The sequence below is a fragment of the Primulina tabacum genome, chromosome 16 (genome assembly GCF_025594145.1).
Source record: "Primulina tabacum isolate GXHZ01 chromosome 16, ASM2559414v2, whole genome shotgun sequence".
NCBI lineage: Eukaryota > Viridiplantae > Streptophyta > Magnoliopsida > Lamiales > Gesneriaceae > Primulina > Primulina tabacum.
In genome coordinates this window covers 30,672,959-30,688,824 of record NC_134565.1, presented here as the reverse complement: position 1 = coordinate 30,688,824, position 15,866 = coordinate 30,672,959, and the positions used below count along the sequence as shown (strand labels likewise).

At 36.9% G+C, this 15,866-nt stretch overlaps 1 protein-coding gene and 1 pseudogene across 3 annotated transcripts; both read left to right on the top strand.

Annotated features, from left to right (window-relative positions):
* Positions 1 to 875: 875 nt before the first annotated feature.
* On the top strand, positions 876 to 3,260 carry LOC142529923 (UBP1-associated protein 2C-like; annotated as a pseudogene).
* A 1,074-nt stretch (positions 3,261 to 4,334) lies between these two features.
* On the top strand, positions 4,335 to 8,467 carry LOC142529368 (transcription termination factor MTEF18, mitochondrial-like). Of its 3 annotated transcripts, none has more exons than XM_075634892.1 (2): positions 4,335 to 6,491; positions 8,272 to 8,467. In XM_075634892.1, the coding sequence occupies exon 1, from the start codon at positions 4,637 to 4,639 to the stop codon at positions 6,383 to 6,385; it is 1,749 nt and encodes a 582-aa protein (XP_075491007.1). In that variant the 5' UTR covers positions 4,335 to 4,636; the 3' UTR covers positions 6,386 to 6,491; positions 8,272 to 8,467. The 3 variants fall into 3 exon arrangements, with proteins under 3 accessions (XP_075491007.1, XP_075491006.1, XP_075491005.1); XM_075634891.1 differs by lacking the exon at positions 8,272 to 8,467 and adding an exon at positions 6,909 to 7,387; XM_075634890.1 differs by lacking the exon at positions 8,272 to 8,467 and adding an exon at positions 6,838 to 7,387.
* The last annotated feature ends 7,399 nt before the right edge of the window (positions 8,468 to 15,866 follow it).

Genomic DNA, 15,866 nt, shown 5'->3' with positions numbered 1-15,866 from the left:
GGAGTCGGTCATTTTGAAGTCTAGGAATTTTCCAACAACAAACTTCTTGATACCCGCATCCTCCGTCTTGTACTTCTTCTCCAAGGAATCCCACAATTCCTTTGCAGTCTTTACTGAACAATAGACACTATAAAGTGTGTCATCAAGTCCATTTAGGATGTAATTCCTGCATAAGAAATCGCTGTGATTCCATGCATCCACAGCATTTCTCCTTTGGGTATCGGTATCAAAGACCCCACCGGGCCGGGCCGGGCCGGGCGCGCGCGTGTGTTTAATTCACCGAGACCTAGCCTAGTAGCGTCTCTCCCCTTCTAAAATCTTTGGTACCCCTTGGGGCCCAAACCCTTAGTCCACACTAGAACTAATAAGGAGGAAAACCTTTCTCCAAGCTTACCAACGTGGGACAACCACATTTCCATTCACATTTCCATTTTATTCACATTTTCTCTAACATATCCTGAGAGAAATTTTCTGAGAGAATTTTTCTTATATCCATGTGACTAAAACGATGGAGAAAACATTTCTTAAAAGAAAACATTATACACGTACCATGAAGTTCATTCGAAATATTATATCAACAGCATAAACGGCTATAAAGGCTAAACGGCTATAAACTGCATCCTTTATAAACTACCAAAGTTCGAGTGGCATACGATTGTAATATGGCTATTGGCTATTGGCTATTGGCTATCGTTCTTCTTGTTCTTGTTTTTTTCTTTTTCATTCAACTCCTGGGACGGGCTATTATCGCAGCCCAAACTTGGCTTTATCCGGGCTCCGGGCTACTCGACGTAATAACTAGCGTTTTCCAAATATTGTCAAGCGATTTATTCTCTCTTTTTTCTTTGCCAATTTTGGAAATGCGATTTTAGCTACTGAAGATGTGAATATTGAGGTTTTCAGTTTCAGACTTACCACGAGCTCGAAGCTACCCGCTGGCGCTTACACGCACAGAGATTCATATGCTCGCTGCAGCACTCTTTCCCGGCGGATGAACTGAGGCGCGTGAACTGGAGAAGCAGAAAGATTGTGTAGAAAAAGATAGGGGTAGGCTCAAAAAATGGAAGAGATGAAGAAGAGGAAGCTTGAGGAAATCGGAAACGGGCAGATGTTGCCAAATTTAAATGAAATTGCTACCTTTTCAACCGTCGAAGAATTGCGTGCGCTCCTCGAGCCACTCGCTAAGCCGCACCTTGTCGATCTCCTCTCTAAAGCGTAATGGCCACCGTAACTCTGTTTCAGTGCCTTTATGGTTTTACGTATTTACTCTATCTCCGCTTTCAATATGTTGTATTTATGAGATAAAATATGGGTTTTTGGAACCGTTGTTGTTCCTTCCAGGCGTTTGATTTGATGTAGTTGTGTTTTAGTTAGGAATTTTCTCGACCATTTTCATGTTCCTCCTCGTGACGTGCTGTGTGGATTGACGTTGTATGTGGGTGCTTGTTTGCATGTTTTGGCGTGAAGAGGGTCACTATATCCTTCTAGTTGCTGAAGAAATTAAAAGTGTTGCAAGTGCTGATCCTGCCCTCCGAAAGCTATTTGTTCGTGGTTTAGCATGGAATACTTCTTCAGAAACTTTGTGTGTTGTGAGTGATTTGGTGTCTGTGTACTGTATTTAGTGTTTTCTTGTTAACTGCATTCTTAGTATGACTTCTTGGTCACTGAAGGAACTTACCATTCATGATGTTATGTTTAGTATAAGAGTAACCTAAACCATACAACTTATCTGCTTGGATGATTTGTCCAGGCATTTCAAGAACACGGTGAGATTGAAGAGGGTGCTGTAATCCATGACAAAGCAACTGGAAAGTCTCGTGGTTATGGGTTCATCACCTTTAAAGATATGGAATCAGCTCAGAGAGCACTTAGAGCACCTGGCAAGATGATTGACGTGAGTAGAATGATTCTTTTGACACAAATGAAAAAAACATATATCGTGCTGAATGTGTGTTTAAAATATCCAAAGCTGTCTACCTTAGGGTCGTATGGCTGCTTGTAACCTTGCAAGTGAGGGATTGAAAAGCAGCAGTTCTACTCTTGATCAAGCCCAAAGGAAGCTTTATGTTGGAGGTTTGTCACCTGAAACATCTAGTGAAATGTTGCTTTCCTATTTCGGAAGACACGGTGAGATAGAGGAGGGTTCTGTTGCATATGATAAGGACTGGAGCAAATCACGGTAAAGAGGCATTTACTATTTTCTTTTTCATGTACATAGTTTTTGCTAGTAGATCTCATTAATTTACTTGTTTTACACTTTTACATGAAGTGGCTTTGGCTTTGTTACTTACAAGACTGTGGAGGCGGCGAAGAAAGCTTTAGATGACCCCCAAAAGATACTTGGAGTGAGTAAACCTTTTAGAAATATGGAAGTTGATGAACTTAACTTGCATCGCAGACTTCAAGAGTTTTATGAATAAAACTTTAATGAAAGTTGAACTTTTAAAATTCGAAAAATGAAATCGGATGTTGTGGTTAGATGGAAAGACTAAGTTTTATGTCCTTGTTGCAGGGAAGAAATATCACGGTGAAGCTTGCTGATAATTACAAAGGCAAAGTAACTCCAGCTGGTGTGGTTCCGGCTCCAGTACATATTATTGCTGGCTATCAACAGAAAGCATATTCTGAAACTGGAGCCCTTATTGGTTATTCTTATCCCCAACCTATGGCATGATTTGTTTCCTACACGAATCCCTCAGCAGCTGCACCGTACTCAGCTCAGCCACAGTATTCTTATCCCCAATTTGCTGTAAGGAAAGATAACTCACCATCGCCTACAGCATATGGGGGTTACCCTTATTACATGCCAAAGCAATAGCTACTCGATTTCCATGAAAGCATGGCACTTAATGACATGTCATATTATTAATTTGAATGCATTTACCTTCTTCTCATATTTCATTCACACCCATCCTTAAAACTTTTGGATTTTCCCCAGCTGATCTGCATGTTCATGCCGCTATGGTGATGAGGCAGGAAGTGATCATGAGCGTTTTACTTTCATAGTTTTCCAATTCAAGAACTCAAAAACGTAAGCTCCCAGTAGTAAAACAATAGTTTTCCAATTCAAGAAATCAAAATGCATTTTTGTTGATGTGAAGCAAGAATAGCGGTTCGACAATGGACGGTTGAGTGTTTGTTCGAGAAATTCTTTGGTCAATTTATTTTCCAAGTTCAGTAATTGTATCGAGGCAAGTTAAATTTTGGAATGCTTTACCATCGTTAATGGTGTTGGCTTACTGGGATATATTTATAAAAATCTTTTGCCAAAATAAGTTGGAAGAAGCTGTATGAAGAGATAGGAACGATGTCAGTAGCTTTGGTGAGGGAGAGACCAGAAGAAAATATGAAAATAATGATAATCTTGAAAAAATAAAAATAATGAATGGAAAATAGGATTTGTTTTTTGCAAAAGAAAGAAGAGAAAATAGGATTTTACAGAATGGTAGCAGATATATTTGGTTTTGGAAAGTAAAAAATATTTGGGGAAATGCATTTCGAATTGTGAAGGTAATTAATTTATAATCTAAAATCCGAACTTTTTTTTAAAAGAAATAGGGAAAAAATGGAGGTGGGGTATTTCGGTCTCTACAGTATTATACTCGCCTATTTAATTTATCAAAAATATTATTTATACTCGCCTATTATTTTCTTATCACTAGATTAATACCTAAAAATTTAGAAATTAATATTAACATATCCTATGTCATAAATAATTAGGTGTAATAATAAATCGTTTTATTTTTAAAAATATGTTTTTTAATTACAAAATGAATTCATAATAAGTAAATACAAAAGTTTAAAGCAAAAACTTGTGTGAGACGGTTTCACGAGTCGCATTTTGTGAGACGAATATCTTATTTGGATCATCCATGAAAAAATATTACTTTTTATACCAAGAATATTACTTTTTATTGTGAATATCGGTAGGATTGACTCGTCATAAAGATTTGTGAGACCGTCTCATAAGTGACTTATTCAAAATTTAAAACAGATATGATAAATATGCTAAATGAAATTCGAGTGAGTCTCATGTGAGACCGTCTCACGGATCCTAATCTGTGAGACGGGTCAACCCTATCGATATTCACAATAAAAAATAATACTCTTAGCATAAAAGTAATACTTTTTCGTGGATGACCCAAATAAGATAACCGTATCACAAATACGATCCGTGAGACCGTCTCACAAGTTTTTGTCATGAAATTCAGATGAGTTGTGAATTATTCCATAGATAAATGATTTATGAATATTATATAGAATAAAGCTAAATATATGCGAAAATTAGCTAAATGAAATATATTAACTATACCATAAAAAAGAATATGAAAATATAACGGAAGGTGTTCCATAAGTCAGTATTGCCCCCGGGGTTCCCTCTTCAATATTCAGCAGCGAGGGAAATGAAGCAAACCCTCGCCCACGAATCAGTTGCTCTGCTACACCATGATTCATGAATGGGTCTCACTGCATTTGCACTACCTTTTCCCGGAAACTTCACACGAGGATCTCTAAACCGAAAAAACTATAACGAACACCTTTCAAGGTAAGAACATCAGTTTTCAAGACCCAAGTGTTACTGCGAATATTTTTTTGCTTTTACCCATTGTCTATCTCATATATCTGATAAATAGCCATGAATAGTGTGCAAAAAACTAGAAGACGAGATGTCTTGAAATGGGTTTCTTTGTGTTTGACCCAAAACAACTTTAGACCACCAAAATCTAATCTTTCTTCCAGTGGGTCGTATTACGTTTTACGACACCTTAGGCTTTGTAGTACGGAGAGGGATTTTAATTTGAAAAATGTTGGAAACCTTGGTTTCCTAGCGAGAAAATCTCGTGCAGTTAGGAGAGAAGCACAAGCTGCTTTGTTGGAATACTTGCATTCCACCAGGGGTTTGCAGTTTATGGATGCTGAGAACATGAGTAAAAATTCTCCGGAGTTTTTTGATGGGTTGTTGAGGAGGATAGATATTGACGATGCTGATGTGAGCCGGTCATTGACACGGTTCTTGAGGTACCATCCCATTAATGAGTTTGAGCCATTCTTTGAGAGTATAGGTTTGAAGTCTTCAGAGTACTCTCAGCTTCTTCCTCGAAATTTAATGTTTCTGAATGATGATCTACTGTTGTTGGAGAACTATTATGTCTTGTGCAATTATGGCATTGCTCGGAACAAGATAGGAAAGATTTATAAAGAAGCAACAGAAATTTTTGGGTATGATTATGGGGTTTTGCAATCAAAGCTTCAATCTTTTCAGGGTTTGGGGTTAAAACAGTCTCTTGTGGTTAAGATTATTGCTTCAAGCCCTTATCTTTTGAGGGGAAATATGAATGAGAAAATCGTCAAGATTCTGCATAAGTTAAAGAATGCAGGAATTCATATTGACTGGCTTGAAGACCATATCTCCGAAGAGAATTCCTACAACTGGAAATGTATGCTTGAGCTTGTGTGCTTACTAAGTGAGTTGGGCTTGAGTGAGGATGAATTAGGTAAACTGATTGTTCAGCATCCCGACCTTTTACTTGAGTGCTCTGGACTTGTTACCTTTTGCCTATTTGGGTTCCTGTTGAAATTTGGATCCATGAAGAGTGAAGTACAAAATGTCTTTCTTCAGTTTCCTCAGATACCAATTGTAAAGTTTATCAATAATTTATATCAGTGCCACGAATTTCTGATTGAAATTGGCATGCCTGTTCAAGATATTTGTATGATAATTCGTTCATACCCGCTCGTGCTGGGCTCCTGTGAACTCAAAAAAGTTAGAAGCGTAATGGGTGCCTTGAACTGCGGGAAGAGCAGGCTCGGTCAAATGATCAAGGAAGATCCTAATGTGTTGAAGAAATGGATCCTTGGAAGGAGAGTTGATCGGCTACCAGATCCAAGCAGGGTTCTAAAAGTGAGGGAAATCAAAACTGATTTTTTGTCAAGTCTAGGATTTATTGAGAAGTCCAAGGAAATGGAAAGAGCCATTAAAGAGTTTCGAGGCAAAGGAGTGGAACTTCAAGAGAGATTTGATTGTTTAGTGAACAATGGTTTGAGTCGTGAGGAAGTCATATCGATGGTCAAAGTATCTCCTCAAATTCTCAACCAGACCAAAGATATCATTGAAACAAAGCTAAATCATTTTGTAAAAGAATTGGGCTACCCAGTGACTGATTTGCTCACTCATCCTCCCCTTGTGTCTTATACAATTGAGAGGGTGAAGCTTAGACTTTTGACTTATACATGGCTCAAAGATGAAAAAGCAGTGCATCCAAAGTTGTCCTTAAGCACACTCATGTCATGTTCAGAGAAAATATTCGTAAGGCTTTATGTAAATTCTCATCCCAGAGGGTTGGAATTTTGGGAGAGACTGAAGGAAAAAATATATTCCAAATGAAAAAATGTCCTCCCTTTTTTACTGGGTCTGAGATGCTTATCAACTGAGCTGCCATACACTTGACATGGAAGAGCTCATTTTCCTTTTTAAGCAAATGTAGGACCAGGTAAATATCTATGGCCAACTTTTAATTCTTTCTATTACATTGGGGGGATGGATTTTTTGTTTTTACTTTTTATGTCATCTGAACCCACGTGTCTTTTCTATTGGGAGATGTTTATGCCGCTACAGCACTAGGGATGGAGGCAACAACTTTTAATTTTGCGCTAGTCAAATATTGTCATGGTTAAAAATTGCAAGGAAGCTGATTGTGTCACCAGTGAATAGTTAAATATGTATCTCTGTTGCATTTATTTGGATAATTGTTGATTTTTTATGCTCCATCCTAGTTTCCCCTTGTTGATGTGACCAAATCAAATCTGTATTGACCATATAACCAAGTGATTGGCTAGGTAAAGTTGCAAAGTTGAATTGTTGATATAAGACTCTGGACACTGAAGATTATCTCTTGTCTGGCATGGAGGAGTTGGAGCAATCCAGTCTGCTCACTGCTTTTTCACTTGAGCACGCTGAAGCAAAAAATGTAGTCTCTTGTGAAGGGAAAACCAAGCAGTAAAGATGATTTTGTTCCTTAATGATCTTCGTTTCAAAGTACAATTAACAGGTTACGTTGGGATAGCAACGTCTGCAACTAAAACATGAGTGATCGAGTAATGAACAAGGGCAAACGCCATGTTGCATATTTCCCGATCTCATTAAGCAAGGAAAGCTCCCTTCCCTACGTTTTCTCGGCTATTTGTGACTAATCATATGCTCTGAACGAAGATAGAAAGACAATGTGTAGAACTCACTCCGAGAAAGTACAATTACCATATTTTTCCTTTTCCTTTTACTTCTTGATGCAATATATTCACCTGAACCAGAATAAAGTCTCTGTTCTTTGAGACCAACTCCATATTTTTCTTACGCGTCAAGTTCCATGTTAAAAGTTCATATTTTTCATTGAGGTACTTTTACAATTCCAAGTTTTCATTTTGTTTTTGTTCTTGCTGTTTTGTTTCCCTCACGTTTTCTTGCTTTCAAGTCCTGACTCGCGAATAATGGAACTTGGGTCCCTTTTCGTACTCACTTGGAAGTCCATTCATTAACCAGGTGTCCCTGAATCCTCACGCTTTGCGAAAGCCGACTGCCCCATCGATTCATCAGCACTTCACACTGCTGCTGAATGGGTGGTCCCCATGCCGGAAGGACATAAGCTGACAACCCAACAATACAATGGGTCATTTGGTCACTGGAACATACATAATTAATTTTGCGATCAATTGATGTCATCTATCTATATCTCAAAATTCAACCAAAGCGAAGAGTGCTGTTTTTTTCTTTTTTGGGTTGTCAGAATGAGTCTCATCTAACAAATAAATACTGATGATCTCGCGTAGTTTTCTTGGTAATATACAAGAATTGACGGCTCTAACAAAGTTTGTGGTACAGCAGTGGCATACAAAAGGTTGCATTTCAATATTTGTATATGCTTATTTCTTGCTTGCAATGCTTTGTCAGTTCATTTATTCAAAAATAATATTTAACTTCATTTTTTCCCTGACTGCTCGTATCGGCCCTGAAATAAATAAATAAATAATTACATTTCATAAATTTTCCGTTGAAGTGCACGTGATTTTAATTCACCAACTTTTAATTTTCTCCATCTTGCAGTCTTTGCTTGCACCTCTCCAGCCCATTAGCTTAGTTTTTTTCAAGCTTCAAAATTTCCCGAGCTAGTTTCTTCATTTTTAAGTCACCTGCTACATGTGTTGCAAAGATGATATATATTCCTCTTTTACCTTTATTTTACTCGTTTTATCCTCAATTCTTTCAAATTATTACAGCTACATGCAATTGTATTACACTGAAACAGAAGTGGAGGAGAGTTGAGGAAGCTGTCATATGTCTGAGATACAAGAAGGACTTCTTCTCCAGAGCGGTTTATTATTCATTCGAACTCAGAAACCACCTTTAGAGTTTGTTCTGTCTTTGGTTTTGATCGCGTTCTTTGTTACATACAGAAGCTTTTCACTTATGTTCCATATGCAAAAGATATGTACATAATACCTCTGAAGTCTGATGAATGTGTCGGGCTTTCTGGAAACTGAATCTAAACCAGTGGCACAGTTTAAAAATTAACGAATTATTTTGGAATATGAAAAATCATAGAAATTCAAAAATTTTCGAGGTAACCTCATTCGCTAGTGGTATGCCTCAAATAATCCAATGGATCGAGCAGACTCGTATAATTATAGATGATATAGAAGGAAAGAAACAGAGGACAAATGCTAGTTTCTTGCTACTTCAGATGCTCACATATGCGAGCTCCTTATATAAAGCTAACAATGAATAATCACATGCAACTAATAATTTTTTAAAAAATGCAACTTCCAGAAGACAAACACAAACTAATAATAATATAAAAACTCTTATAGCTTGGCGTAACCGAGACAAGATAAGCCTAACTTAATCAAACCTCCCGAGCTGAGGTTGGGTGAAAATTCTTAGAGCCTGAAATGACCGAGGCGAGATGAGTCAGGGCTCCTAAGCTGAGGTCGAGTGAAAACCTTTATAGCTAGTGTAATCAAGGTGAGGTGAGTCCGATGTAACCAGGGATCCTAAGCTGAAGTCAGTGAACCCTTATAGCCTAGCGTAACAAAGACGAGGTTAGCTCGATGTGATCAAGGCTCTTGAGCTAAAGTAAGAAGAAAATCCTTATAGCTTGGTGTAACCGACGCGAGGTGAGAACAATGTGATCAAGGCTCCGGACCTGAGGTCCGATGAAAACCCTTATAGCCTAGTGTAACCAAGGCGAGGTGAGCCCTTCATGATCACGGCTCTTGAGTTGAGGTCGGATAAAAATCTTTATATCCTTGTTGTAACAATTTATGTAAAAACATGTAATCTTGTTGAAGTAAAAATAACTTGTCCAAAAACTAAAGTACAATGCTTTGAAAAATTGAAAGTACCGAAAATAATGAAATTAAGCATAATATTTGCAAAGGTGATATGTATTTCATGGTCTCTTCAATTTCTTACCTATGAGGTCATCTAAATAGTGTGCGCCTGAGCTAAGCTTCTCAATCACTTTGAACGGACCAACTTCCCAACATCCAGCTTTTGGAATTTTTTCAAAACCAGGTCTATCACTTGAAAGCTCCTTTGTATGACCCTTCGGTATTAGCCCAAGCTATGCGACTTCTATAAGCTTCCATCCTGATGGTCGCGGTCCTGATGGTCGCGGTCTTCCATTTTTCTTCAACCAGGTATAGGTCAGCTGCTCGTCTTTCCTCGTTCCCTTCACCATAAAAAAATGAATTTTGACGAATCTGTCTCTATCTCTGCAAGGAAGGCTGCTCATTACCAATACAAGTATGAAAAGAGTCTCAAGTTCCGATCTTCGGGGTGGTCCGATATGACCATAGCACACTAGGGAGCTCCTCTACCCAATGTCCTTCGGCAATACTGAGCCTCGCTTTAAGGCTCTGTATAAGAGACCTGTTAGTGACCTCCACCTGACCGTTGCTTCGAGGATAAGCTACGGAGGTAAATTGCTATTGGATCTTCATTTCTTTTCACCAATCTTGAATCCAAACTCCTTGAAATATTCTACAATTGTTTGATATTAGTTTTATCGGCAGCCTAAACCTGCAAACTATGTTCTTTCATAAGAATTTGAGGATCTCATTCTCTTAATCTTAGTTACTTCTTCAGCGTCCACCCATTCCAAGCTAGGAAATAAGCTCCCAGGCGATTTTCACGACAACTTTCATTGTGAAGACCTGAAATCTTGCAACGGAAAGACATGTATAAGTAATAGGAAATTTGAGCTCATTTGGCACAACATTTTCGAGTTTCATGTAATCATAAGCGTGGAAATTTGAATAACCATATTCCCCTAATTATTGACCATTTATCACCATTTTAATGACTAGTTTAAACCACGATAAATCAACCATTAAACTATCTATATTAAGAGAAAAATAATGATAATAAGAAGAGGTTAATGACATTTATATTGAGATAAATGACAATGAATGGAGTGACCTTTCACCTTATCCTTGGAGGCCTATAAATAAAGGCTTTGGTTTATTGTAAAACCACAACAAAAATCCCCCCCAAATCACTCATAAGTCTCTACCACTTCAAATAAAGAGGAGAGGCTACATTCGGCCATTGTAGTGCTGTCCAAGTGCTGCCCAAGTTCACCCAAATTGTTGCTCATGTTCGACCCAAGTTTTTCCCAAATATTGATTAAATTCAAATCGTACATTTGAACCAAGAGTAAGTGGACTTTTGTTATATATATTTTTTCAAAAGTAGTTTTTTGCTATGTATATTTCTTCGTGAGTGAGATTTTGCTATATATATTTCTTCATAAGTGGGCTTTTGTTATATATATTTCTTTGTAAGTGGACTTTTGCATAAATATTATACGACATTCTTGTTTATTTTAAGTATGTCTATTTATTGTTTGAAAAATACTACGATATATTTTAAAATCTCGATCGATGTACTATATGTTTATTCTGTTCTCTATTTTCTTTGATTCTACCGATTCCATTCAAAATTCTGATAAGTTCTGTTTGATGAATTTGATTATGTAATACACTGTTATGATTTGAGTTGGATATGGAACAAATATTGTAAATTATGTTTGGCCCCCATCAGTGGATATAAAACTGTGTTATGACCTCACCTCTTAGAAGACTAAACATATGGGGGACAATTTGACTATGGATAACGAGATGAATAACAGTGTTTCGTTTATTCTAATTTGATATGTTCTGTTTTATTATGATAAGCTCAGTTCCATATTTCAATTCTGATTCTGTTAATGTTTTGATATGATAAATCGATATACTAAGTTTTGAAAATCTATTTAGGATATGTATTTTAAATATATCTCTCTATGTATTTGTTTAATCGATCGACCCCTACTTACTGAGTGTTTCCTCAAACACTCATCCTTTACTCTACCATCTCCAGCTAAAAACGAAGATCAAGTAGCGGAGGATGGACAAGATATGTTTTGGGGTTGATGATGAAGTTTCAAAACATAAAGACTACTCGCTTATGTTCTTCATAAGTTTTGATTCAAAATATATAACTCTTCAGCACATTTTATTTCGTTTTGAGAATTTATCGTTGTAAGACAATATTATTTTGAGTTAATTATGAAATAGACTGATTTTTATTTATACTGAACTATGATGGTTGTTGTTTGGCGATTATTGCCCTTCTACACAGGTTATCAGAGTCCTCATTTACGAATATCCTCACATGATTATCTATACCTCCTTTCCCAGCCTCTGGAAGTCATTGGTAGTGTGCCCATACTATTGATGGAATTCGCAAAACTTATCCGAGGGAGGTAAATGCGAACCCCTCTCTGTTTGTCTTGGATGTTCCAACTTTCTCCTTTGATCGCATATCTTCATAGCTCTTTCCAAACTCTTGCTTAGCGGGGCGTAAAGAAAGGACCCTCTATCTCGGCTATATTTGCCACTTTTCTTTGCTGACCTTTTCCTCCCTAACTCTACCCTTTTCTCCTTATCATTTTCCTTTGATCACCTCTATCTTTGTGCGTCTTCAAGATCCACATATTCATTAGATCAGTTCAGAATCTCATCATAGCTGCGAAGAGGTATTTCTACCAAGGATATGAAAAATTCTCTTCCTCGGAGGCCTTGTGCAAATGCATGTATGAGAGTATCAGTGGTGGCTGCATGTACCTCAATGGCCGCATTTTTGAAGCGCTGAATGAACTCTCTCAGTGATTCCACCTCGTTTTGCTTTATTTTGAACATGCCTAATTTCAAAAATTTCTTAATTGTGGCATATTGATTCATGAAATCAGTGCTGAAATCTCAGTAGTTCCTAATAGATCGTGGTGTAAAATAATGAACCATTTCTGGGCTGACCCCACCAAAGTAGTGAGGAAGACTCGACACTTAAATCCATCCGAGTTCCTGTGCAATAAGGCGACATTCTTGAACCTCCCAAAATGTTCCTACAAATATGTGATCCCTTCATAATCCCCACTGGTTGGCTGACGAAAATTCAACGAGAGTTCTTCATCCAGTACAATCGGGGGGAACAAGCTCTCCCTGTCCAAAGGTGTGGGCTGAACCCCCACCTGGTGACCTAATCTTCTGATCTCCTCCCACATCATATCTAACTGAGATGTGGTGGTGGAGGATGAGGTAAAGGCAGTGGAGGAATATGAGTCAGTTATGATGGAGGGCATCCTCTACCGTCCTTTTGATCAACCGAGCTCGATGATCCATAAAGAGGTTCACCGTATTTAACTTAGATTGCCATTGCGATCGGGGTCATTTTCTTTGTTAGCAGCTCTTCTTCTCCCATGTCCGTATCTACGTCTTTAACTCAAATTCTCAGAAACGATGCCAATTGATGTTGATAAAGATAGTGATACATGTAGAGGGGTTGGGATGTGTTCCAAGAGGTCAGCTCGAACCTAAAAGTGGTCTGAAAACACAAGCAAGAATACCAAAGATATTCCATAAGGTTTTTCTAGCGTATCTCTTCGACACTCAAGTTAAAGAATATGAAAAATATAGATAGGATTGTATGAGATAAGAGTTACCATATGAATAAAGTTTTTTCCCAATTAGAATTCGTTCCTTATATGACTCTAGATCTTCAGAATCTTAGATAATATTGAATCATATCTTGGTGATATTCATTCCTTAGATAGGAGAATTTTGTATCTGAATGTGGGCCTATCTGATACCCGAACCCTTCTAACGCGTAATGGGCCAACCAAGGCTTTCTCTAGAGCTCAACTCAGGAGCTCCGAATACGGAATTTCCACTTGGTCAAATAAGAATACATAGTTTGGTCGGCTAGTGGGTCGACACAATACTCATAATTGTTATTATAATGGATATTGGGTAGGTCGACCTTCGGGGCCTAGGATGATCTTCGGGTGTAAGTTGGTCATCGGGCTAGTTGTCGGAGCTTCAACTATTTGAGCAGTCGAGAGTGGGTTGAACTCATTTTATGGGTATCAAATTATACATAAATATTAATCAGATTTTGATGGACACGTAATGGAGAACTTGTGGTCAACATAAACCGATGTAATTGGAAGATTTCACAAAGATTTTGATGGAAGCTTAACGGAGAACTTGTGGTCAACATAAATCGATGTAATTGGAAGATTTCACAAAATGTATTGAAAAGGCCAAAGAGTTTGGGGGAGAGGGGACCCTTTCTTTCTCACACTGTGGTTCTTGTTTTTGGCAATTTAATGGCCTGACCTGACTTGTCACCATGCTAATCAAAACGTCATTGCACGTACCACCTAATATATGGTACATTTATTTATTTATTCATTCATTTTTTTTTATTACAACACACGCGGGAGAGAGGATCAAACCTAAGCAAGAGATCCAACTAATCTAACGGGTGAGATCACTGGGCTACAAGCCCGGTCTCTATTTATTTATTTTTTTCAAACCAAAACGAACGCATTACATACAACAGAGTCCAAATTCTTTATGATGACATTTAATCTTTGCCATGCATGCGACAAAATACCGGTGTAAATTTATGTAATATAACGAGTAAAACATTAAAAGTTACGTATTGCAGATTGATTTTAAGGTTTTGCTTAGTTTGAATGATAGCAAAGGGATTGTATAGATAAGTTATGTTAGGATTGATAAAATAATTGGTCAGAATAATAATAATAATATGTTTTTCTTGATTAATTCAGGTCCATTCGGTTTGAAAGAATAGTGTTTGGGTGATTAGAGTTTTTATAACATTAATTAATTAGCTAGAAGCTAATGTGGAGATATTGGATCATAACCATTCAATCGGCGTGATATTTACCTTTCGAGAAGTTGCTATATATGTTGATGATCACGTTATTCTGATTTATGTTCACAAATACCAATATTCGAAAACTCTTTATTCCAAGCTATGCCGGTGGTACATGCATGTGGATATAGGAAGTAGGGAAGGGAACATAAGTATTATACATAATTGAGTTGGAAAAAGTAGATAAGAGTAGCAACAAAAAAGCACACAACTATATGCCAACAATTGAGATATATCACTGCCTTATCCTCCTTGAATCCATTCAATTATTTTTTCCTTCCAATACTTTCATATGTTGTTGGGTAATAAAGGGTTTCAATTTGTCAATATTTATGTAAATTTTGCCACCCAAATCCTTTAACACCAAACTAGAAATAAGACAAAAACTGGCATGGAAATACATGTGTTGACTAAATTGGTACAAGGATTGGAACATCTATCTACCTTTTGACAAGATTGTATATATGGACCAATTATTAATTATATGAAAGAGTGAGTTTATCTAATTGATATATTTTGATATGATTCATGGCTCAAATCAAATAAATGACTATTTTAGAAAACCTAATAATAAATAGACAAAAACTTGTGTGAAACGGTCTCACGGGTCGTATTTTGTGAGACAGATCTCTTATTTGGGTCATCTATGAAAAAATATTACTTTTTTATTGTGAATGACGGTATGGTTGACCCGTCACACAGATAAAGATTCGTGAGACTGTTTCACAAGAGCCCTACTTTAATAAATAATGCTACACATTTTTCACCTATCTTAAAGTTCCTATGCCACCTTAGAACATAGGACCCTAAATCAACCAACAAGGTAACGACGAGATATGATAAATTTTAGTATTAATTAATTACACTGTATCTCTCTTAAAGTTTATATTAATAATTATAAAAAAATTAATCTAACTTACTTTAAAAACTACATATACTCCTCTCGAGGTTTGTATTACTTTTACAACTGTCTCATTATATTCAAAGAGATAATTGTAAGATACATAAATCTCGAGGGAGATATATGTGATTTTTAAATTTAACGACATCAAGCATAAGATTGGTGCAAACCCTACGGGAGGGTAGTGCATGGTTTTCAAAGTCACCTATGTTGAGAGATTATTTCGAAATTTGGACAGTGTGTGAATGAATTCCAAGGCACGTTTGTAACGCTTTTTTTTAAGAAATGTTTTCTCCATTTCTTTAGCCACATGGATGTGAAAAATTTCTTTCAAGATACAATGAAATTATTCTGAATTTGTAGGTAACTAAATCAAATCAGAATTCGAATGCTTTTCTTGAACTAATGATGTCATATATATATATATGAAACATTGATTCGGAACGGACGTGACTCTTCATGAAACAATGCATCATTTCATGAAAACGTGTCATGAAACAATGTGTTGTTTCCAAAGAGTTGCCTTACCCCTTGCGAAAGGTTGTGTGGATTTTGAAACTTTATTCGTTATCAACAACAAAATAAATTATGAAAAATTGATCTGACAAGCTATGTAAATAATATTAAATTTTATTGATACTTGCTGAAAATTTAGGGTCCAGTTCCAGACTAGTCCAGACGTAGGTT